The 22657-nt window shown below is 40.7% G+C and overlaps 5 protein-coding genes and 1 long non-coding RNA gene across 6 annotated transcripts; 2 read left to right on the forward strand and 4 right to left on the reverse strand.

Annotated features, from left to right (window-relative positions):
• Nucleotides 1-256: 256 nt before the first annotated feature.
• LOC119727706 (melanocortin receptor 4-like) lies at nt 257-1139 on the reverse strand. Its single transcript, XM_038199723.1, has one exon. It carries the CDS (start codon nt 1133-1135, stop codon nt 302-304), a length of 834 nt encoding a protein of 277 aa, XP_038055651.1. The 5' UTR covers nt 1136-1139; the 3' UTR covers nt 257-301.
• A 2022-nt stretch (nt 1140-3161) lies between these two features.
• On the reverse strand, nt 3162-4193 carry LOC119727239 (beta-1 adrenergic receptor-like). Its single transcript, XM_038199103.1, has one exon. It carries the CDS (start codon nt 4191-4193, stop codon nt 3207-3209), a length of 987 nt encoding a protein of 328 aa, XP_038055031.1. The 3' UTR covers nt 3162-3206.
• Nucleotides 4194-5683: 1490 nt separating this feature from the next.
• Nucleotides 5684-6813, reverse strand: LOC119727241 (beta-2 adrenergic receptor-like). Its single transcript, XM_038199105.1, has one exon. The coding sequence runs from the start codon at nt 6770-6772 to the stop codon at nt 5684-5686; it is 1089 nt and encodes a 362-aa protein (XP_038055033.1). The 5' UTR covers nt 6773-6813.
• A 1598-nt stretch (nt 6814-8411) lies between these two features.
• Nucleotides 8412-9355, reverse strand: LOC119727705 (beta-1 adrenergic receptor-like). Its single transcript, XM_038199721.1, has one exon. It carries the CDS (start codon nt 9316-9318, stop codon nt 8440-8442), a length of 879 nt encoding a protein of 292 aa, XP_038055649.1. The 5' UTR covers nt 9319-9355; the 3' UTR covers nt 8412-8439.
• A 766-nt stretch (nt 9356-10121) lies between these two features.
• LOC119727708 lies at nt 10122-14673 on the forward strand. The gene is made up of 3 exons (XR_005271001.1): nt 10122-11469; nt 12328-12557; nt 14198-14673. It is a non-coding gene; the product is annotated as an uncharacterized LOC119727708 (long non-coding RNA).
• A 3880-nt stretch (nt 14674-18553) lies between these two features.
• Nucleotides 18554-19757, forward strand: LOC119727707 (C-type lectin domain family 4 member C-like). The gene has a single exon (XM_038199724.1). It carries the CDS (start codon nt 18662-18664, stop codon nt 19364-19366), a length of 705 nt encoding a protein of 234 aa, XP_038055652.1. The 5' UTR covers nt 18554-18661; the 3' UTR covers nt 19367-19757.
• Nucleotides 19758-22657: the final 2900 nt, after the last annotated feature.

Raw genomic sequence — 22657 nt, forward strand, 5'->3', positions numbered from 1 at the left:
TTTGTCCCCTTTTTTTTCTTTGTTCGCTTTAAAAATGAATTATTCGTCCCTTTCAGTATCCCGTTGCTTTTGTTAATTTGATTACACCCACCCTTAATGTTGTCCAAATTCTCAAATTTGAATTTCCTCATTCTGAATTAAAATTCTGGTGAGACTGCTTGCGTGGCTTATCTAGTCACATGAGACATTCTGCCAGTGTATTTTCCAAATCAGTCTCTGAAGATACAGATGACTAACCTGGGAACAATCCTTGCCAAAGCCTGTTACTTTCTCATTGAAGTTTTAAAGGAGGTGCTTAAACCTAACCCCAGAGTCTTTGGGACAGGCTTTTGCGCCAGTCAGAAAGCATGCCACACAGTGCCTGGCGAAGATCCCTGTTCCTCAGGTAGTAAATAATTACATTCATCCAGCCATTGGATAACATCAGAGCTTGTGTGAACATGAAGGCCAAGAAACTGTCATAAAGCTCCCATTGGTTTTGTGAAGCTATTGCGAACGATATCAGTAAAGGAATCCAGGTGATGATTAAAGTCCCTGTTATGATGATGATGGTGGTGGTTGATCTGGTGTTTATTCTCTGCCCACCTTGACCATTGCCTGCTTGGTTTTCAACAGCAATGCGTCGGGCTTGATTGCGAGCTATCAATGCGATGTGCGCATACATGATGAATATGGGGAGTGGCGCAACTGCCATTATTACAAGCATTACATATCCTCTCCAATCAAATGTCTTTGGTGCACAAATGTCCTTGTTATGACCAATAACCAAAATAGTGAAAGAATTATTCCTATATATGAGAATGGAGGATACGATGATTGTAGCCCATGTGCTACATACAATTATCTTTGATTTTAACACAGTCATTATTGATGGGTACCGCAGAGGACGGGAAATAGCAATGTAACGGTCCACAGTGAGAAGAAGAAGTGCACAAATACTAAGTGCATTAAAGAGAGATGACATCATCAGATTTGCTGCGCACAGAAATTCACCCATGAACCAAGATCCAGCAAACAATGCTATTAAGTAAAGGATCCACCATAAACTGTTGCACAGATCAGACAGGGTGAGAGAAGCCATGAATATTTTGGTTGTTGGCTGGATGCTGGTGACACGGCGCAAAGTGACAAGCATCAGTGGATTCAGTAGGAGGTTGGGAAAGATGGCAAGGACCATCAAAATCTTGACAAAAATTGCAAATGGTGTTGATTCAGTTACAAACTCGGCTTCCTCTGTGGTTGAGTTGGAGGATGTGTTTATTTCTACTGCACTTGGTGTGGTTTCCATTGTTACTTGACGAGTAGGCAAATTTCCTTTAGCAGAAGCAGAGTTGCGGCATTATATGTACCTATTTAAGTACTTTTTTTGAAAGCCTGATCCAAAGTTGAGGTTGGTTGCTCTCAAGAAATATTCATGTTACTATGGACATGTACTTGCGCCAGAAATTAATGTTCATTTGAAGAAAATGCTTCTTGAAGATTTGAAGAAAAACCTTATGGTGTCAAATCCATAGAATACTCCATCAGAATATGTGAAGTTCATTGGTAACGCCAACTACTGGTGCATGTACAATGTACAATGAAAGTTGTATCAGAGGCAAAATATACAGGTACTTCAAGCTGATGACCTGCACCGGTGACTAAGAATTGTGTGCAATCTGATGTGTTGAGGTCTTCTGCGCCAAATCTATGGCTGATAGAAACAGAGTAGTGAAGTTGGCATCAAGCCAAAGGAGACTTTAATTTGCTTCCAAAATGTGGAGAACCAACAAACAGGCCACAATACTTGATGAGGAACTTCAACCCATTTCAAGATGAGTCTCTGTCTGTGCATCAGTGATTGTCATTATGTGCTCTTTATCATTAATAAAATACAGAGTATCGCTCAAATAACACAATTAAGGACTTGATCAATATGGAGAAGCCAGAGTAATATGGTGATGCAGTATTGCATACTGCTAAACGTTTACTTGCATGAGGACAAAAAGTCACCGAAAAGGTTCTTTGCTGATTTTGTAAGTAGCACGTGAATAGCCCACATGGAATAATAACAATGAGGTAACTTTCTTTCCTTCAAAATTGCCTCACACGGCCGACATTTAGTCCTACGTTTTAACAAATTTCAAGCGGAGATCCGACGACTCTTTGTTGAATATCAGATGACTATTTACTGTATGCTGACTAAATACATAAAACAGGGATGGCCCTGAAATGTCTGAGACTGATATATTTGGGTCTGTTAGGGTTCTTCCCAAGCTCATAGGAAACCTTATTTCAATTTGTTGGTCTGCTGTTGATTGTCACATAGCCAATGTCTGAATTGTAACAATTGGAAGGATGAGACTTTGAAATGAATCTTGTCCCCTGTCTTTTGTAACCAAAAAGTCCTCTTTTGTCCGTCTTATGAGATGCGACCTACCATATAAGTGTTTTTATATTTGCTTGTTTCTTTCTCTCTTTTCCCCAGATTCTATGACAGGGTTCCAACTTACATGTAGCAGTGATTATTTTCATGACTGCATGCAAAGAATAACTACTGGCCAAACCTGAATTTGGTACGTTGTTCCTTGTTTTCTTTGTTCACTTTAAAAATTAATTATTGTTCCCTTCAGTATTCCTTTGTTTTTTTGTTAATTTGATCATACCCACCCTCAATTTAACCTCCTATGCAAACATATATTCTGTGCAAAGTTGTCATTTCAGTTAAAATCAATCGGGTGACTGTTTTTAACAGTTCAGAGCTCTCGGCCTACATAAAGCAGGATTGATTGGCTTTGACTGATTGTGTAACTTGATAGCTATGCTTTGACTGTAGGTGAATGATAAGCCAGCTGTGCCTACCACTTGCCTTCTTTTTGTCAGTTGACTGAATTTGACTAATCACAGTGCTTGCTTGAAATATGATATGACTGTTGGTGACTAGCCTGTGTAAAGGCATTGCAGGGAAGAGGATTGATACTTTTAAACTATCTGTCACTGTTCATACTGTAGGAGGGTTAATTTGTCCAACTTGATCTCAAATTTGAATTTCCTCATTCTGAATTAAAATTCTGGTGAGACTGCTTGCGTGGCTTATCTAGTCACATGAGACATTCTGCCAGTGTATTTTCCAAATCAGTCTCTGAAGATACAGATGACTAACCTGGGAACAATCCTTGCCAAAGCCTGTTACTTTCTCATTGAAGTTTTAAAGGAGGTGCTTAAACCTAACCCCAGAGTCTTTGGGACAGGCTTTTGCGCCAGTCAGAAAGCATGCCACACAGTGCCTGGCGAAGGTCCTTGTTCCTCAGGTAGTAAATAGCAACATTCATCCAGCCATTGGACAACACCAGAGCTTGTGTGAACATATAGGCCAAGAAACTGTCATAAGGCTCCCATTGGTTTTGTGAAGCTTTTGCCAATGTAATCAGTATAGGAATCCAGGTGATGATTAAAGTCCCCGTTATGATGATGATGGTGGTGGTTGATCTGGTGTTTATTCTCTGCCCACCTTGACCATTGCCTGCTTGGTTTCCAGCAGCAATGCGTCGGGCTTGATTGTGAGCTATCAGGGTGATATGTGCATACAGGATGAATATGGTCAGTAGCTGAAGCACCACCAATACAAGAATTAGATATACTCTCCAGTCATATGTCTTTGGTACACAAATTTTCTTGTTATGACCAATAACCGCAACAGTATTATGATCGATCCCAGCTATGAGAATGGAGGATACAGTGATTGTAGCCCATGTGCTACATACAATTATCTTTGATTTTTGCACAGTCATTATTGATGGGTACCGCAGAGGACGGGAAATAGCAATGTAACGGTCCACAGTGAGAAGAAGAAGTGCACCAATACTAAGTGCATTAAAGAGCGATGACATCACCTGATTTGCTGCACACAGAAATTCACCCATGAACCAAGTTCCAGCAAACACTGCTATTAAGTTAAGGATCCACCATAAGCTGTTGCACAGATCAGACAGGGTGAGAGAAGCCATGAATATTTTGGTTGTTGGCTGGATGCTGGTGACACGGCGCAAAGTGAAAAGCATCAGTGGATTCAGTAGGTGGTTGGGAAAGATGGCGAGGACCAACAAAGTCTTGATAAAAAATTCAAATGGTGTTGATGCAGTTCCAAACTCGGATTCCTCTGTGGATGAGTTGGGGGATGTGTTTATTTCAGCTGCACTTGGTGTTGTTTCCATTGTTGCTTGATGATTTGGCAGTCTTTGGCAGAAGCAGAGTTTGCATTATCTACTGTACCTATTGTTTAAGTACTTTTTTTTTCAAAAGCCCGATCAAAGGTGAGGTTTGTTGCTTTGAAGAAATTTTGAGTAGTATTCATGTTGCAGTGGGCATGTACTTGCACAGTTACATGTACATAAATAAAGTTCATCTGAAGAAAGTGCTTATTAAAGATTTGATGAAAAAGCTTATCCCATCATATTCCATAAAATACTCCATCAGAATATGTTAAGTTCATTGGTAACGTCAACTGGCACAGTGAAAGTTATCTGTGAGACAAAGTATACACAGGTACTTCAAATCCATTTGGGACGTATAGAGTACTGAATTGTGACGTCAGCTGTTATTGTTCTGGTTCACTCTGGTTCGCGCTCGGATGTCTTCACACACTTAAGCTGTGCTCGTGGAACAGAATACGCAGCGCACTTCGCTACTCTATAGCTGATGCACAATGTACATGACCTGTATACCGATGACTGAGAACTGGAATTGTGTGCAAGCTGATGTGTTGAGGTCTTCTATACCTCTTCTCTGGCTGATAGAAACAGAGTAGTGGTTATTTATACGAAAATAAATTGATGAGGAGCCTGAATTCATTTCAAGATGAGTCTCTGTCTGTGCATCAGTGATTGTCATTATCTGTATTTTGTCATTAATAAAATACAGAGTATCGCTCAAATAACACAATTAAGGACTTGATCAATATGGAGAAGCCAGAGTTATATGGTGGTGCAATATTGCGAAGTGCTATACGTTTACCTTGAAGAGGACAAAAAGTCACTGAAACGGGTTATTGCTAGTCACCGACGACTAGAGAATTTCATTACTTTATCACATGTATTAAGCATATTGCTTGGAAAGTCGTCTTCTTCTTTTTTGACAGAAATGCTGTGAAATACTCCATCTTGCCAGCATCTTATGTGACGCAACACAACTCATTTCTGGAAACATCAATTAACTAAAATCCTGTGTTAGTGCCATTAGATGTTGAGGCAATGGCAGTGGTTAAAATGACCTCAATGGGGAAACGATGATTGTTATCACTGAAGCATTTCCTACGTTTTCCTAAAAGTTTCCAAACATGTCCTTGATTTTCGAAGTTTCTTCAATTCTGCCTGAGCTATGGCCAAAATCTTTAGCAAAGGCTTTGGCTCCAGTCAGATACAAGTAAAAAAGATCCCTGTTCCTCAGGTACGGTAGTAAATAATTAATCCAGCCATTGCACAACAGCAGAGCTTGTGCATGTTGTGTTAACATTTCAGCCAAGTAACTGTCATAATATAGGCTACCATTTGTTTTGTGAAGCTATCGCTAACCTGATCACTGATGGAATCCAGGTGATGATTAAAGTTCCTGTTATGATGATGATGGTGGTGGTTGATCTGGTGTTAATTCTCTGCCCACCTTGACCATTGCCTGTCATTGCTTTGTTGACTGTATTTTTGGAAAGTTACGGTCGGAATCTTTGGGACAGTCTTTGGCGCCAGTCAGTTAGTAATCCTAACAGTGCCTGGCGAAGGTCCTTGTTCCTCAGGTAGTAAATAATTACATTCATCCAGCCATTGGACAACAGCATGGCTTCTGTTGAAATATAGGCCAAGTAATTGACATAAGGCTCCCATTGGTTTTGTGAAGCTATTGCCAACCTTATCAGTGTAGGAATCCAGGTGATGATTAAAGTCCCTGTTATGATGATGATGGTGGTGGTTGATCTGGTGTTTATTCTCTGCCCACCTTGACCATTGCCTGCTTGGTTTTCAGCAGCAATGCGTCGGGCTTGATTGCGAGCTATCATGGCGATGCGTGCATACATGATGAATATGGTCAGTAGCTGAAGCACCACCAATACAAGAATTAGATATACTCTCCAGTCATATGTCTCTGCTACACAAAGTCTCTTGTTATGACCAATAACCAATGTAGTATAAAAAGGATTAATCCCATTTATCAGAATGGAGGATACGATGTTTGTAGCCCATGTGCTACATACAATTATCTTTGATTTGAACACGGTCATTATGGAGGGATACCGCAGAGGATGGGAAACAGCAATGTAGCGATCCACAGTGAGAAGAAGAAGCGTACTAACACTGAGCGCAGTAAAGAGGAATAGCATCACCTGATTTGCTGCACAAAGAAAAGATCCCAACAGCCAAGTGTCAGCAAGCAATGATGTTAGGATTAGGATCCCCCACAAGCTTCTGCACAGATCACACAGGGTGAGAGAAGCCATGAATATTTTGGTTGTTGGCTGGATGCTGGTGACACGACGTAAGGTGACAAGCATCAGTGGATTCAGAAAGAGGTTAGGAATGATGGCAATGACCATCAAAGTCTTGGCAAGAATTGCAAATGGTGTTGATGCAGTTGGATAAACGACACCCTCTGTGGTTGAGTTGGAGGATGTATTTATTTCTGCTTCCTGTGGTGTAGTTTCCATCAAAATCTTGACAAAGATTGCAAATGGTGTTGAGACAGTTGTAGCTTCTGCTGTAGAGTTTGAAGCAGTAGTCATTTGTGCATTGGACGTAGTTTCCATGGTTGCTGGAAGAGTAGACAGAAACAGGGTAGATTCATCTCAAATGTTATTTTTTTCCCCCTGTTTTGGTCAATAAATGGAAATTCTGATTCAAGATTACTTTTTGTTTTGGCATAAAAGCATGTGTCATTCAAGAGATTGCAGACATGCTTCAGTGCATGTACCATCAGTATCCATAAGAAAGTCAAGCAGTTACACATATAACATTCTGTTTTTTGGTGCCTCCAGCATCTGATGTTGGCAATTTCCCACGCAGCACATATTATACTTCATGTCTGCTCCAACACAGTGGAGGAACTTGATCGATCGGTACCATGAAGATCACGTACTGTGAGATGGCTAAGAATGGTTTGCAGACTGTACTGTGCTTTTCTGCTGCTTCCTCAACATATACCCGGCAAACATGGTTTGTTTAGTGAGATCAGGTGTAACAGAGTCGACCGATTGTCATTTGGTGCAATAAGGGGGCTGGACTTGTTTCAATATTGATCTTTCTGCATCTCTTTATTGGCAATTTGTTCCTACACGTATTCTGTCAATTATTTTCATCAAAGGCCTGTATGGTACCCGAAATGGCTGAATTTAGCTCAGACGGCACAATCAATCAATCATACAGCCGGTATACCTTTTGTTATGACTAACTTGCAAAGCATAAGCAGGATTAATGTATGGAGACTGATATATTTTGGTTATTAGGGTTCTTCTCAAGCTCACACGAAACCTAATGTGTTTGCCCGCTGTTGATTGTCATATATAGCCCAATGAGATATGGGCTATATCTGCGGTGGACAGAGCCAATGTACTCATGGGACATCTGCCGTCATTTGTAATCACTGTTAATGAGGTCCAAATGTGATGATGGGAATTGATGGTGGGCCGTTTTTAGAGTGATCCTTTTGTTTCTCTTGATTGGCAATATGTTCTTCCATCAGTTATTGTCATGAATCACTGATGCTGTAAACATGTACATGTAGCTCAATATCATTCAGACAGATTGAGTGCACTGTCAATCTGCCTGACATTGAGTACTTATATGGTGATTTGCCTAACACAATAGTGCATGACGTGGTCAGGATCATCTATTAAATTGCTACAAAATTTAAATTATCTGCAACAACCAAATGTTTGTACCTATACAAACTGTTCATGTAAATCAACTCATTTCTACTCTTTTTTCTTGTTTCTTGTTCCCCCCACTTTTCAGGGATGAGAGTTCCATCAGTTCATGAATGCAAAGAAGTCCAAGACATCTCTAAAGGGGACAGAATTAAGGGACTCACACAGCCTCACATGTCCTCTCTTACTTATATGGTAGCACCTGGCCATGGGGTATTATGAAGACACCAGTGGCACTCACCAAGATGAGTCCATCATGAGATTGTTCGCTTGGATGGCTCAACGTGCAAGGCTTTGATGGTAAGACGTTTTGGTAATCAATCCTCTTCTGTCCTTTATTGTGATAACAGCTAACTTTTTCTAAATATTTCCATGGGGGGGGGGGGGGGTGTCATAGTCTTGCAGTGTTTACTTGTCTTATAAATAAAATCCTTCCAAAATCAAATATTCTTTGTCTTGTGGATAAGGCAGCAAAATTGTCTGTGCATTCCCGTGGTACCTGTAAAACATGCTTTCAAAATGTATGCTTTGTTGACTGTATTTTTGGAAAGTTACGGTCGGAATCTTTGGGACAGTCTTTGGCGCCAGTCAGTTAGTAATCCTAACAGTGCCTGGCGAAGGTCCTTGTTCCTCAGGTAGTAAATAATTACATTCATCCAGCCATTGGACAACAGCATGGCTTCTGTTGAAATATAGGCCAAGTAATTGACATGAGGCTCCCATTGGTTTTGTGAAGCTATTGCCAACCTTATCAGTGTAGGAATCCAGGTGATGATTACAGTCCCTGTTATGATGATGATGGTGGTGGTTGATCTGGTGTTTATTCTCTGCCCACCTTGACCATTGCCTGCTTGGTTTTCAGCAGCAATGCGTCGGGCTTGATTGCGAGCTATCAGGGCGATGTGTGCATACAGGATGAATATGGTCAGTAGCTCAAGTACCACCAATACAAGAATTAGATATACTCTCCAGTCATATGTCTCTGCTACACAAAGTCTCTTGTTATGACCAATAACCTGTATAGTATAAAAAGGATTAATCCCATTTATGAGAATGGAGGATACGATGATTGTAGCCCATGTGCTACATACAATTATCTTTGATTTGAACACGGTCATTATGGAGGGATACCGCAGAGGATGGGAAACAGCAATGTAGCGATCCACAGTGAGAAGAAGAAGCGTACTAACACTGAGCGCAGTAAAGAAGAATAGCATCACCTGATTTGCTGCACAAAGAAAAGATCCCAACAGCCAAGTGTCAGCAAGCAACGATGTTAGGATTAGGATCCCCCACAAGCTTCTGCACAGATCACACAGGGTTAGAGAAGCCATGAATATTTTGGTTGTTGGCTGGATGCTGGTGACGCGACGCAAAGTGACAAGCATCAGTGGATTCAGTAGGAGGTTGGGAACAATGGCAATGACCATCAAAGTCTTGACGAGAATTGCAAATGGTGTTGACACAATAACATCTTCTGCCATGTCTGCTGTAGAGTTTGAAGTAGCAGTCATCTGTTCATTGGTTGTAGTTTCCATGGTTGCTGGATGAGCAGACAGAAACTTGGGTAGATTTATCTAAAATGCTAAATTGTTTTGCTGTTTGTGTACCTGAATGGAAATGCTGATAGAAGATTATTTAAAACGTGTCATTCAAGAGGCTGCAGATATATCAATGCTCATTTGATTTCAGGAGCATACACTACAGGTACCCAGGTATGTACCATCTGTAGCAAGGTGAAGCAGTTGGCATACAGTTTGTTGTTATCTCCAACGTCCAAAGTTAGAAATATCTCCATGCAGCACATGTGACATTCAAATCTGCTGTTGGAGTATCCTTCACACGAATCAAGATTAGGTTCTTTGGCTAAAATAGAGAAGATGTGAAGCATAATATGTTATGGTCCTTTCCACTCCTTTCCCAGCGCATACTAAACCAACTTTGGCTAAGAAAGGTGCACAGCACAATCTGTTTATGGTCTCTAATACTACTTCCCCATCACATGACATACTGGCACCAAGTTTGTTTGCTGTCAAATATAATGAAGTCTAATGAGATATTAATTTGAATCTGCAGCATACTCAGCCAAATGATTGACATTGATGTAATAATAGGGGCCTGTGTGGTTTTCAGGCGGTTGTTACACGGCGCGTCTATTCATAAGCAAGTTTTTTTCCTCTTCTGTCAATGATTGTCCTTTGTTAGCATAAATCATACACATTTTTGTAAATCAGCCCTTTTTGGATACATATACCGGTATATCATGTCCGATACAATAGGAGGAGGCCATTTTTTAATTTGGGTAATACAAATGATTTTACCCAAACCACATTACATGCCCTCTTATTGGGCCGAATACATAAATCTTGCAGTTTCAAGGTTTTTGCTTACATTTTCATACATAACAATAAGCAATTGCTAAGAAGCAAAAGCTTCTACTTTTAAACAGGTCTGGGAGAACACTCGGAACCAACTTCTCCTCCATGCTTAGATCAACATGAAGCTCATTACACTGACCTGACAGTGGCTGGTACTCTGAAGGAATTAATCCCTGGATTTCTCTGGAATGCTGATTATCCTTAGTTGTTGTTGTCGTGTCGCTACACTTGTCCTATCCACTGCATAATGTCACAGGCTTTGGCAACACGGGTTGAAATCCTTGAGATCCTCTAGTTTGCAGGGCTGTGGTAGGAGGGGGCAGTTTAGGAGGTGCTTCATAGTTGGGGTGCCTCCCCGCAGTCATTGTTGTCCATCGGGTACCTGTAAAACATCCTTTCAAAATGTATTCTTTGCTGACTGTATTTTCTGACAGTTACGGTCGGAATCTTTGGGACAGTCTTTGGCGCCAGTCAGTTAGTAATCCTAACAGTGCATGGCGAAGGTCCTTGTTCCTCAGGTAGTAAATAATTACATTCATCCAGCCATTGGACAACAGCATGGCTTCTGTTAACATTAGGGCCAAGTAGCTTTCATAAGGCTCCCATTGGTTTTGTGAAGCCATTGCCAACCTTATCAGTTTAGGAATACAGGTGATGATTACAGTCCCTGTTATGATGATGATGGTGGTGGTTTATCTGGTGTTTATTCTCTGTGCACCTTGACCATTGCCTGCTTGGTTTTCAGCAGCAATGCGTCGGGCTTGATTGCGAGCTATCAGGGCGATGCGTCCATACAGGATGAATATGGTCAGTAGCCCAAGCCCTGCCAATACAAGAATTAGATATACTCTCCAGTCATATGTCTCTGATGCACATGTTCTCTTGTTATGACCAGTAACCTGTACAGTATAGTAAGGATTTATCCCATTTAGCAGAATGGAGGATATGATGATTGTAGCCCATGCGCTGCATACAATTATCTTAGCTTTTAAAACGGTCATTATTGAGGGGTACCGCAGAGGATGGGAAATAGCAATGTAACGATCCACAGTGAGAAGAAGGAGCGTACTAACACTGAGCGCAGTAAAGAGGAATAGCATCACCTGATTTGTTGCACAAAGAAAATTACCCAACAACCAAGTGTCAGCAAACAATGATGTTAGGCTTAGGATCGACCAAAAGCTGCTGCACAGATCAGACAGGGTGAGAGAAGCCATGAATATTTTGGTTGTTGGCTGGATGCTGGTGACGCGACGCAAAGTGACAAGCATCAGTGGATTCAGTAGGAGGTTCGGAACGATGGCAGTGACCATCAAAGTCTTGACGAGAATTGCAAATGGTGTTGACACAATTGCATCTTCTCCTGTAGAGTTTGTGGTCAGTTGTGCATTGGCTGTAGTTTCCATGGTTGCTGGACGAGCAGATAGAAATATAGGTAGATTTATTTAAAATGCTATTTTTTTTCGCTGTTCATGTTCATGAATAGAAATGCCGATTGAAGACTATTCGTAAATACATGTGTCATTCAAGAAGTTGCATACACATGTCAATGCTCATATAATTTAAAGAGCGTACCGTACAGTCAACATGTACCATCAGTATCCATAAGAAGATCAAGCAGTCGACATTCCGTATGTTGATAGCTCCCACATCCAAAGGTTAGGGATATCTCTACGCAGCACAAATGATACTTCAAATGTCTACTAAAACATTATGGAGTTTTCTTTATGCCATCAAGATCAGGTCACTGCTAAAAGGCGGTGTACCGTATAATCCGTGTTTTGGCCTTCTGTACTGCTTCCCCAGTTCATAGCAAACCAACTTTATTTGTCTACCCCTCAGCTGTCAAATGTGATCAGGTCTAATGAGATAATAATTGGAATCTGCAGCGTACTCATCTAAATGGTTGACATTTGATGTAATAATAGGAGCCTGGGCTTATTTTGTCACTACTAGTTATACATGTACCTTGCCATCTGCCCTTATCATCTGCTCTTGCCCATTTCTTTCCCGAAAGTGACATTTTAATAAAGTCATTTGTGTTTTTGTTGTCCTTTGCAGATAATCTATAGTTCCTGTCAGATGATGCACATACGCAGAGGTCCAACTCACTTTCAACAGAACGTAGCAGCTTGTCTACATTTTTAAAGGAACTACTCAGCCTTCTGCTGGTCTTGCACAATGTAGGACTTGGCTGAGGGGTTTGACGTCAGAACCAGTTGCATTTCCAGGGACGAGTCTACAGTGAGACAATTGACTGGAATCATGTCTGAATTACAACAACTTGAAGGGTGAGACTGATGAGATAAATCATGCCTGTCTTTTTTTTGCGACCACCAAGTTTTCTCGTGTCAGTCTTGTGGAGAAAAAAAAAGAATTTAAGGCATAGAAGTAGGGACTGTTTCCTCAAACTATGACATTTTGCTACACACAAAAATATATCAGACAACAAAATTTGTCTTCTATTTTCCAATGACACAACATGAATATTGCATCTACCTTTATTTCAGCATGATGGACAGTTGGCTAACACTTGGCACTATAAACAATTTCACAGTATATGTATGTCATAATTATATTGAACATATTAATGAGATGTGGAAAATAATGGAAAAGAATTAGTCAACATGATCTGAGAACAACATTCAGAAGTATTTTGTCAACTAAAAAGTTTGACCAAAAAAGGTTTATATGCCATGCGACGTGTGGGCAGAGTTGTATACAATTTATTCACACTTTAGGCTAAATTATGGTTTGTCGGAACCAGAGGTCAGACTACGAAGCTGATCCCCAATTTTTTATTTTGTTTATTTTTTTGACATTTGGAAAGATTCATAATGTAGTGATTTTTGTTAAATATTCTATAAAAATAAGAATCGCCCTAAATAAATCAAGTATGATTGACATTTTTTTTTATATTAAAAGAAATGCTGGCCTTTCAAACTGTTAATCTTTGTGTGTGTATTTTGTTTGCTTTTAAATTTTAAATAGTTACATGCATTACATGCATTTCCAACATATTCACTCCAAACATCATGATCTACTTCTAAAAGTAAAAGACACTCTAAACAGTATTACTACTACTATTCGAAACGAAAATTAAAGAGGAAAAATGCCAGCTCGTGCATCAAAATGCCTGACTTTTCCAATGAAATACACCTGACTTGGACAGATTTCAGAATCTTTTTGATTAAAATGCAGTGAACATGTTTTCCTTATGATTGCTACTTCTACTGTTTATGATTGACCACATGATTACTGCTCATTTATAAAACCCTTAAAACACTACAGAAGTTAGGACGAGAGTCTTGTGGGACCAATTTCTACTAAGGCCAAAAAAAATGGTTCCGGTTTCTGGTCTGCGCGCGCGTCGCCGTAGCCATACGCGTCGGCAACATTAAAAAGTTTGTTTTTTTTTCAATGTAAGATGATGTCTCAAAGCCGCCAAACTCATGGGTTTGACTGGAATCCTGCTGCTGTACAATTGTAACGTTTTTTTAGATGGGGTTACGATCGAGTATAAGCTTTATGTGGCCTCTCTGGGCTCCCATACATTTTGCACTCAATTTAGTCGGGCACCATTTGCAGTCAATCAGCCGACATTTGAAGAAAAAATAGTAAAAAGAAAAAAAAGCCACGTCACCGCACCACTTTTGTTGGCCTAAGCCAATGTTAAGTGCTAGGCAAAAATTATTGGAGAGCAAATCAATTATAGCATTACTTGTGTCATGCTATGCATCTACATGTATTTGTCCCAATGAAAGAGGACATCTACATGTACATACTGAAAACTGACAAACTATTTGAGTGGAACTCGCAGAAGATGGGTTACTTGGGCTCCTCGAGTCACGCAGTAATATATCTTGAACAGCTTGAGTTGTCTTTGATGTATGTTGAGTTGATTCAATATTCTATTTTCAATAAACTCCAGTTCTACTCAGGGTACCAGAATCTGCAAAGGAGGATGAAAGACAGGGACAATGAGTACATCAATGATCGCAGCACTGACAAGCCAACCACATGATGCCAAAGTGTTGTGATAATTATTTGCATAATTTGGGGCTCACATTGACGAAGCACAAAACCCAATAAAAATTCTGTAATCTGCATTGTTAGTTGCTTCAGTTTAGCTCATCAATAACATGTTCAATATCTGCAAGGCCGTCCCCATCTTGTTTCAGGAAAAGACCTTTAGCATGCTGCCACCATTTCAGTCATATTCCCTGTCTCCAATAACAGTACTGTATGATACTGTTTCTGTGCAAGAAAGGACCAGACTATTTTTCCTTCCAGTTTCGCTTTGGTTACGTTGATTTGAATTGGAAAAATTCAAATGGCCGCAACATGATAATGGTCTACAGGACATTGGTGCTTATTGACTATCATCTTCAAAGTTTTTATCAGCTTACAAAAAAGCAAGCTCTAGCAATCACAAAATGCCTCTGGAACCCACTTCAATATTAATTTGAAGAAATGTGAACACTGAACAGAAAAAAAACCATGAAAGATATGTATTACGTTTTCTGCACATGTTTACAAGTAATTTAAGCATAAAAAGGCCCAATATTAGATATTTGCCCTTCATCGACGTATAAATACTGTATACTCAGTGTGTTACCTCCCAAGTGAAAGTTGGAAAGTTTTTTTTCCAACTTTCACTCGGGAGGTAACACACCGAGTATACAGTATTTATACGTCGATGAAGGGCAAAACCTGATATTGATTTACATCGACCTGACGCAAATTCATCTTATGAATAACATTAAAAGGCTATTTACCATTTATATAATTGCATTATTAATGTAGGACGTTAGCTCTCTACTCAGCCTTTGGTCGCTCTGGAGCCACACCCCAAACAACGAGGTCATTGTAGTTTACCTGTTGCAAAGCAAAAAGGAACAAAAAAAGGAGATTCATTAAGTAAAGCTGAATTTAAAAAAAAACAGGGGGGGGGGTGGCAGACGTTTTAATACCGAGGACACTGACATGGATTTTTAATAAGGAATCAATAAACAGTACACTTCTTGGTTTTTCCAATAGTTGATTGTCGTCGTGTTGATTATTTGGTTACATCTTTTGGTTCGATGAACCCTCACAATGTCATCCTTGATGAAAATAACTTTCTGAAAATCAATGCATCCTTCAGGAAGATGCAAGAGCCCACGCCGAACAAATTCTCAAGTTAGTAGTTCATTGTTAGTTTGGCGAAGCCGTGAATGGGTGCGTGCAAGCATTTGACACGACGCACGTGCAACTGCTATGATTCGTGGGTTAAGTGCGTGACATCGCATAGCTGCAATCAGCTGAACGAGAACGTGTCCCGGACGCTGATTTCGGGTGCAATTCAAAACTTGACTATGCAACTTTTGAATTTAAACTGCGATCCTAGCATATTGCTTTCATGGAATTTACAGCATGCACTGAGCTAAAACCTCATCAGGTTAGTTGTTAAGCATCTTTCTTTAGATATTGAGCACTTTTGTGGCTTCAAGCGAAAAAAAAGGGCACAAATGACAAATAGGCCAATAGACCAATTCAAAAAGCCCCGCGCCCCGCCCCATGATTTTATTTAACCAATCACTGCCGTCATTTATTTCCATGCACGTGCATACCTGCACATACATATGACATGCCAGGCTGGAACGGTGGCAGTGTGTACAGGGCAAAATTTCACGGCGCTGCTTAACAGTTAGCAGAAAAGTTGTGTTTAGCATAGCAGAAAAAAATTGCTAACCTAAAGCACTATTTCACGGCGTGTGTATGCTAACGGTCGCGCGTGCATGGAGATTTCTATTGTTACGTCACTAAGTTAAGCACATTTTTCCTCCGAAGTAAGCGTGCCTTTTGCTGTGCTTATGTTTACGGTCTCCATGAAATAGACGGAGGCTCTGTTAGCAGAAAATCGTGTGCTTAGCAGCATCGTGAAATTGGGCCCTGGAGAGTCACACGTGATGTAATTACACAGTGATGAAAAAAAATCAGACTTGAAACTCGACCAAAAGGGACTGAGGCCAATGCAGTCCGAGGCCTCTGAATTAGTCTAGACTTGTCAACAAGGGAGTTAATGAGAGTGGCCTCACCCACACAGAGACGGCAGAGAATATCCCAATGCCACCCAGGAGCCAGACGGCACCGGATGCCTTGGGTAGCTCGGTGTACTCTGTGGCCATGCGGCGGCGCACGACGGCCGACTGCAACCTGGCTGCGGGAGCTGTCAATAAAACACCAAAGGACAAATCATCAGCTTATCGATCCTTCACGCAATTCTCGAGGCGTTTAATTTCTGGGAACCTTCATGTGAATCCTCCAAAATCCATTGCTTGAAAAGAGAAAAAGGCACATTCTTTATACTTAACACAGTAACTCTCAAGAAACACTGTGCCACATGTTTTAAAAGTAAAAGTGGTTGGGCCTCCACCTCTTTAGATCCTGCAAAATAATCCCAAAACCCACTTTGTGAATTTCGACATATCTTTGAGGGTTAGATGGTGACACAATTTAATGCATGTAGGTAAATAGTTTTGTGTTGAAAATGGAAATCGGTTTCAATTATGCCCAGGAAATGCAGAAAATGTTTCGTTGCCTAATCTTGAAAGCCAGTGAAGGGAATAAAGTGACTGTGAGCATGAACTGGTGGTTCAGAGTACCAGGAATTGAATTGAGGGACAACATTTTGTATTCTTCAAATGATTATCAAAATTCTTAGCTTTACATGTATATCAAGTTTCTAGTACTTATAATACCTTAGTGGGGTTATCATCTGTAGAACATCAAACTGAGACATGCAACAATATAGTTGATGTTGTAGATATGCACGGAGTAGGACAAGGCTACTCCCTTTTTCTTTGAATAAAAAAGGGACATTTACTGTTGGATGCCAAGCATGGAGCTTTGAACATTTACCTAATTTTGGGTGTGTACGAGTGGGTAAACAAGTTTAGTAAGACCCTGAAGTAATTAACAGGAAGGGAGGGACTGTCTTGTTTACTGCAAACGAAAGCAAGGCCCATTGATTTTGCCATGAAACAATATTGAACATTCACTAATTAGTACGCTATATTACTCAAGGCTAATCTGTCAAGTATGAAATATGACAAACTGATCTTTACAAAACTGTTATGCATTTAAATTGTTAATATTGCATCAGAACAAGGTGTATTTTCGGGGGAGGGGGGGCCTTAACAAGGCTAGCTCTAGCCAGCTTTGCAGGTGAGGTGGCTTCGCGAGTGAGTCACCCACTGACATCCGCTTGGAACAACTCCTGAACACACATACATGTACACACACATACTGGAATTTGTATCCTTGTGGAGACATTCCTTTGTTCTCGTGTACTAAAGATTTCGAGTTTGAAAGTGTAGTTTAAAAATGCTCTTATTCTAACCAGAATTAATTTCCTTGGCTGAAATTTGGACTTAATATCCCTTTTCTAAAACTCTTCCATTTGCGTTAGTTTTTGAGTAAAATCCATCTATTTCGTGAAAACCTTGTGGAGACGTATTTATCTATAGAAATTGCCCTGTGGAGACGTATACAATCTTTTGTTCCTTATTGTACACACATCTCCAGAGGGTACGGTGTATCAGATCACCTTTTACGCTTATAGTCTAGCAGTGATTTCCAACATCACTGATCTTCTCCTATCTACCACATGCATTTAATTAAGATTGAACACGGTCCATGCCTCCTACAAAATCAATACTAGCTATTACAGAATTTTGGCCGTAATTGTTTCTATGACGACACAAGCCTCAACCTGGATTGGTCTTGAGAACCATTCTTTTTAAAAATCAATGCGAATCAATCAATAAACCCTGGAGATATGTAATTGAATCGATGACGACCACTGTGCCAATGCCAAATTTCATATGGATTTTTCTTCCCCCCAAAGCAGGCCTTGTGATAAACAGGCTCATGTGAGATCAACTGGCTTAATGAAATCTCAGGACCCACTAAAACGGCCTTGCATGAGTAGCTGTGACTGATTACAGCACATCGGTACAAACAGGAGTGCAGTGTCAGTGACAGAACAGTGACTGTACACACACACATGCGCAATTAATCTCATACTCGGTAGATTCACTTTGTTTCATTGCATCTCCATGTCTCTGGTGATGAGCGTACAAAGGATGAGAATGCCCACCATCAGAACCTATTTGAGAGACAGGTAGCATACTGATCACAGGCTTACCAGCTACAAGTACTGGTACATGTTTTTGTATGATGTGTTGATAAGGAAGTGTGCAAATTTGCTTGTTTTTGCGACTCTGTGCATCTCCGCAATGATGCTATAACTCTGCTAAGAGGACGCAACTCATTGAGGGTGTTTCTGCACTGAACATTTACATCTGAGAAAGTTTTCCCCCCAAGAAGTGCACTTGTACATTCAGTCGCTATGGGCATTGTGATTTTCCTAACTTTGGCCATCGGTGTGCAGCATGTGGCATCCATCGCGAAAATCTGTCCCAGTTCGGAATGGGTACTTCACAAGGGAACATGCTACCTGATTCCACAAACAAGCTACTCATGGTCCTATGGTCGCGCACTGTGCAAAAGCCTCGGAGGGGACATGGTTCTGCCCACATCTCAGGATGAAAATGACTTTGTACAGCAGATGATATATGCAGATTATATTCCATACAACGGGATAAATCCGAATCCTTGGATGCGCTGTCAAAAGACAGATACTCCGCGCATCTGCTCAGAAGACCCCGGCAATTATGCAAACTGGAGCCCTGATCACGTGGACATAGGTGACTGTGCTGTTATGATCTTCCATCTGGGGGTATGGCGTGGGCTGAATTGTAGCTTAGAGAGGAAGATCATGTGTACGGCAAAACCAAACAGCTGTTCCCGATCCTTGTCCTGCGCCATGGTACCCTACGACCAGCCACGATGCCTGACCAATCACACCATTGACCAGTTCACTATGAGGAGCCACATAGAGTGCTGCATTGCCTGCTCTGAGGACCTGGCGTGCCAATCGTTCAACCTGATGGGGGAGATGTGCCAGCTCAACAGCGCCACCGTTGCTGAAGTCGATGCCAAGTATTCCCAGACGCTGGACAATTGTGCTTACTACGAGTATAAACTGGAGTGATTTACCCCCAGAGGAATAGGGTCCCTAAAATATGCAGTGCCCTAGGAACCACACTGACTTACATACGGGAACTGCACAGAATCCGATACACTGTACATTTGTTTTCGGACTTTAAATGCTCTTGAATTTCTCACAAGACAAACACGAAAATCATGAGAGAGGATCAAACCTGGGTTTACTGCTAGAAAACCCATTCACAAGACTGGTCATTTGAACAGGTGTTTTAACTGTAAATATAATTTGAGCTTGTTCCATCGTGTGTTTTTTATCCTAATGACCCTGTATTTGAAACATTTTGCACAGTACTTTTTGGGTAGATACAAATGTAGGCAAAAGGTCTTAAACACCTTTCTCACCAATTTACTAGCCATGCTGAGTTAATGCCACACAAATCGATGCAGTTTTGTGCATTCAAAATGCATTGTGGTGATCACCATATTTTTTTTTTCTTCAAGTTCCACTTAGCCGTCGTAAAAAAATGGCACGGGCCCCTCTTTAGTTTTTATCAAATTAGAGTCGGGGTAGACCAATGAATGTGGCGTTGTAAAGAACACCACGCTCTGTCTCCGCGCAAATACCCTCGAAATTGTCACACGGTACGTCATTTCGCAAGTATTATAAGTACTTGCATACAAAGCTTTCTGTAAATTCACGCGAGTGTAGGATCATGCATTGCCAAGAGGTTTGAGGGGAAAAAACGACCTCGACACAACAACAAACGTATGAGCTGAACTTTTGATTTTCTGAGATCACGCACGGTACGCTGGTACTCCGAGTCATGCACGAACCAAATGGTAGGCCATCCAGGTCCGGGAACCACTACAATCTCATGCGTCAAGTGTTTCTACGCATTTCTGGAGCATGGCTATGTCTAGAGTCAAAGGTGATCATTAAAAAAAATGACTTTTTCCAACCTACAGCAGACTTCTCTCAATAGACCCGAGACCTAATGACGTCAAGCTTTGTTTTTACATTTGTGCGCTTTCACAAGAGAGTCGCTCTCATAGGAAAGCGCACATGGAACGAAGCTTAAATATTAGGACTTAGGTCTGTTCTAGTAATGATACCTTTTTTTGTAATTTTGGACAGTTTCTTTGGGTAGAAACAGTTGGTGCCGTGCCATTCAGCCCGCCTTGCGCGTTCATGGTACATAGTGGTGATCGCAATCTTTAGTTTTGTGTTTCTTTGGGTAGAAACGGTTGGTTCCGTGCCATTTAGCGCGCCTTGCGCGTTCATGGTACATAGTGGTGATCGCAATCTTGTGTTTTGTCATACTCATTTTACCCCTAAATTTCCCTCAAAATTTCAAAACCCTGCCCTCTATCTGTGACATACCTGCATGTTTCTAATGTTGCCAACTAGTCAAATAAATTGATATAAGTGCCATCCCATCAAAATACTTCACATAAAATCAATTAATGCGCGTGTAGTTGGGTCCTTTGTTTACGCGCAATCTGGCGAAAACGTATGGTCATTCGTTGGCAAATTTTCAAAGATTAGGGACTCTACAACTTATTTTGCTTCAACAAACATTTGATGCAAGAGTAAATTCCACTGTAGAGTTAGAGTATGAACAAAATATTTGAAATCACAAGGTTTGAGCGATGAACCGAGAAGAAAATTTATCGTCAATTCGCGGCTCCCGTGATTTTCTACAAACGGTCTATACAATATCAAAGTGCGAGCCTATGGCCAAAATTCCTTTTCTAGAGATTTTATTGAAAAGATCTTTGCGTAGCAAGCTTACAAAAAGTTACATTGGAAACAAATGTTGCAACCTGATGCCACTTTTTTCTTCATAGGCCCTATATAATCTCAATGAAGGACAGTCATTCATTGCAAAAATGATACGACATGAATCTGGGACTGAGAAACATGTCTAATTTGTTAGGAAATAGTCTTAGAAAATATTCTTGACTCTCCATAGACTTTGTATAATTGTACACAATCGCGGAAGTGGCGTCAGGTTACATTTTTTTCCCCTAGTTACATTTTCCTTTAAAACTGCAATTTGTCAGAAAAAAATAGTACCAATTCGAAAGAGGTGGAGTAATTGCAGAATACCCCGCCACTCGGAAATACACCCCTAAAATCACTGGCTACGAGGTTGGAATCACTGCAAAAGAAACAATTCAAGTCCATTGCCAGCTTCGCGGATACTGAGTGGGGGTCCATTATTTGAGAACGAAGCAACACAAAATGAACGGGAGTTTCTGAAAAAATTTTAAGTCCAAACCAACCACCCTGTTGGCGGCTACGAGGCTACGGAGTGGGAGTCCCCTTGAATATGCTTGAGAACGAAGCAACACACAAGGAACGGGAGTTGCTGAAAAAATTCTAAGTCCAAACCAACCACCCTGTTGGCGGCTACGAGGCTACGGAGTGGGAGTCCCCTTGAATATGCTTGAGAACGAAGCAACACAAAAGGAACGGGAGTTGCTGAAAAAATTCTAAGTCCAAACCAACTACCCTGTTGGCGGCTACGCGGTCACGAAGTGGGAGTGCAATGGAGCATGACGCATAGTGTATACAAGTAGCGCTGAGAATGTTTATTGAGGTCAATCAGCCGTGACCTCGTAGCCGGCTACGAGGTGGATAGATCGAGTGGCGGGGTATTCTGCAATTGTGCCAAAGAGGTAGGCTAGGTTTTTATTTGAGTGATCCGGCACTGAGAAAAATCGGGAACTATAGTATTAATACTTCAACATAAAAGTATTAATAAAAAAAGTTAAAACGTGAAGTTGTGGTGTTGTTCAGTGTTGATTTTCATGACTTTGTACACAACCACACCCTTGAAGTGGCGTCTGGATACTACATTCTTTCCAATACAACTTACAACATTCTTTTTAATACATGTAATTCGATTTCTCACCCTTCCTTATCAGGGCTCTTGCAATGGGTCCCAGCATCTTTCTTTCTGAAGAGAATTGCGATGTAAAATTCAGCTCGAAGATAAAAACACAACTTGGTCTTTGTTTATCTTTAAAATGAAATAGCGCCACCAAGCGACGATCGTCTACACATCCTCGCACTGCACCGCTGTAGCTCCGAATTTTTTATTTGATTTATTCACATATTACCTCATCAATATAATTTAACTGCATCTTACAAAAGGGCCTATCTAGTTCACAGAGTATAGTAGCGAAGTAGTGAATCACTAAATGTATTCGACGCATTTTTTTTTCTTTTTCATGAGTTACATTTCGCGACATACAAGACGTTAAATTCATTAGCGACAGAGGGCGCTGTCAAATGTTTTAAAATGAATGAAAACTTTCTTCCAATCATTAT

The sequence above is a fragment of the Patiria miniata genome, unplaced genomic scaffold, assembly GCF_015706575.1.
Source record: "Patiria miniata isolate m_02_andy unplaced genomic scaffold, ASM1570657v1 HiC_scaffold_20, whole genome shotgun sequence".
NCBI lineage: Eukaryota > Metazoa > Echinodermata > Asteroidea > Valvatida > Asterinidae > Patiria > Patiria miniata.